Source organism: Sinocyclocheilus rhinocerous, unplaced genomic scaffold (genome assembly GCF_001515625.1).
Source record: "Sinocyclocheilus rhinocerous isolate Xijiao unplaced genomic scaffold, SAMN03320098_v1.1 scaffold662, whole genome shotgun sequence".
Taxonomy (NCBI): domain Eukaryota; kingdom Metazoa; phylum Chordata; class Actinopteri; order Cypriniformes; family Cyprinidae; genus Sinocyclocheilus; species Sinocyclocheilus rhinocerous.
Genome location: NW_015639782.1, coordinates 3,445,538 through 3,447,498, shown reverse-complemented (window position 1 = coordinate 3,447,498; position 1,961 = coordinate 3,445,538). Strand labels below are relative to the sequence as shown.

General features: G+C 37.1%; 1 protein-coding gene across 1 annotated transcript in view; it reads right to left on the bottom strand.

Annotated features, from left to right (window-relative positions):
• LOC107752063 (sarcoplasmic reticulum histidine-rich calcium-binding protein-like) overlaps nucleotides 1-604 on the bottom strand; it is a 5,776-nt gene extending 5,172 nt beyond the window's left edge. Inside the window, 1 exon segment of the mRNA XM_016567914.1 lies at nucleotides 547-604. Coding sequence (XP_016423400.1) covers nucleotides 547-604 — 58 coding nt within the window.
• Between the last annotated feature and the right edge of the window lie 1,357 nt (nucleotides 605-1,961).

The window sequence follows — 1,961 nt, the reverse complement described above, 5'->3', positions numbered from 1 at the left end:
GTCATGTTTAGAGAAGAAAAAAAGGACCCACTGACTTTCAAAGCTGCTAACGACTTTCTACTTTGAGGATCTAGATAGAAATGTAGTGGAGTGAAAAGTACAATATTTCTCTTTCAAATGTAGTGAAGTTAAAGTCATAAGTTTCCAGAAAAAATAATACTCAAGTAAAGTACAGATACTCAAAAAGTGTACTTAAGTACAATACTCAAGTAAATGTACTTAGTTACTGTCTGCCTCTGGTTATGCGTGAATTATCACTAATATTTTTTTTACAACCCTTGTAGACAGACAATAGCGCCCTCTCATGGGTTTTAACGGTAAGGGGGAGAACAGGAACACAATGAAATCAGAATTTACTGTAAAATTTCATGGCAACGTGCACCACAACACCTCGACATCACAAACTAAATTTTTGTGAATAGAAAACTTAAAAGTAAAATAATAACTGAGTAAAATAATTCCGAGATAAGTATAAACAGATCTTGGACTGGGACGAAATTAATAAAATAAAGTGAGAAGTAGCTAACTGATCACACGAGCACTCACTTGTGTTGTAGATTCTCGTAGACCTTCCTTTGGTAACTGTCATGGCGCTCCTCCTCATCCTTTGTAAAGGATGTCATGTTAAACTTGCTCTGAATGGCAGTCGGCTCTCTCAACAACCAGCAGTGCGGATTATGAGATAAGGGATTATTCTTTGAGAAAGGGGGTCAAAAGGAAAGGGGTGGTCAAAGGAAATAGTGGTAGTCTGTGTTTAAAGATTACGTCTTACTACTAACCTCAAGTCTTTCACGATATTTTACAACCTTCGATTATTTCACAGAATACCGCTGCTGTCACATCGTCACACATCACAAAGATGATTCTTCAATTACAATTAATTTTCTGAAATCTGTTCTTCAAATCCAATATCACTTTATCTGTTTATCAGTAGTTTTTTTTGTTTGTTTGTTTTTTGCAATAGTTGTTGAATAAACAACTGAAGACAATTAAAATGCTAACATTAGTTGCCAAGACTTAAGGCACGTGTCTATACATATACCGACTTTCAAAAATAAATTCACTGGAATAAAACTTGTGACAACTAGCCCCGGGCTCCCCTATATTGCTTGTCAAGCAGTCCAGTTCTCAGTAGGACAAGACCCTGAAATGCAAGATGCAATGTTGTGCATGATTTTATCAACTCTAAAAGCTAATATTTATTTAAATAGTAAATAGAATGTATTTTATTTATTCATACATGTGATTTTGTTATTGTCTTTATACAACATTTGTCTTTTTAAACTATATTTGCACAGTAGTCAGACAAATGGTTAAGGTAACAGTGAATGTATAATAAGATATTTCATTCATTCATTCTCAATAAAATGCGTTTCTGTACAACCCATAGACTGCAAAAAAAGATGGACGACGCGTCTCCTATTCCTTCCACTATAGAAAAGTGAAGCCAAAGCATCTCAGTAGGGCCGCTGCCATCTTGAGTAAATGACGTCATTTGGAGCCCGAGTCTGCAGCAGTAGACATTCGTTTGGAGCCAGAGTCTGCGCAGAAGTATCGTGAGGTGGAGCAGCGGTATCAAACTCCCGCCCAAACTCCAGCAGACCCAATCAACCAAAACGACACGCCCCGTTTTTATAGCATCAAATTACTAGCTAAAATCAAACTTATCACAAAAACGAACAATTTAAAGGGGGTCATATGATGCTGCTAAAAAGAGCATTATGTTGTGTATTTGGTGTAATGAAATGTGTTTATGCAGTTTAAGGTTAAAAAACATTATTTTCCACATACTGTACATTACTGTTTCTCCTCTATGCCCCACCTTTCTGAAACACGCCGATTTTTACACAGCTCATAGGTCTGAAAAGCGAGGTGTGCTCTGATTGGCCAGCTATCAGTGCGTTGTGATTGGCCGAATACCTCAAGCGTGTGACGGAAATGTTACGCCCCTTACCATATTG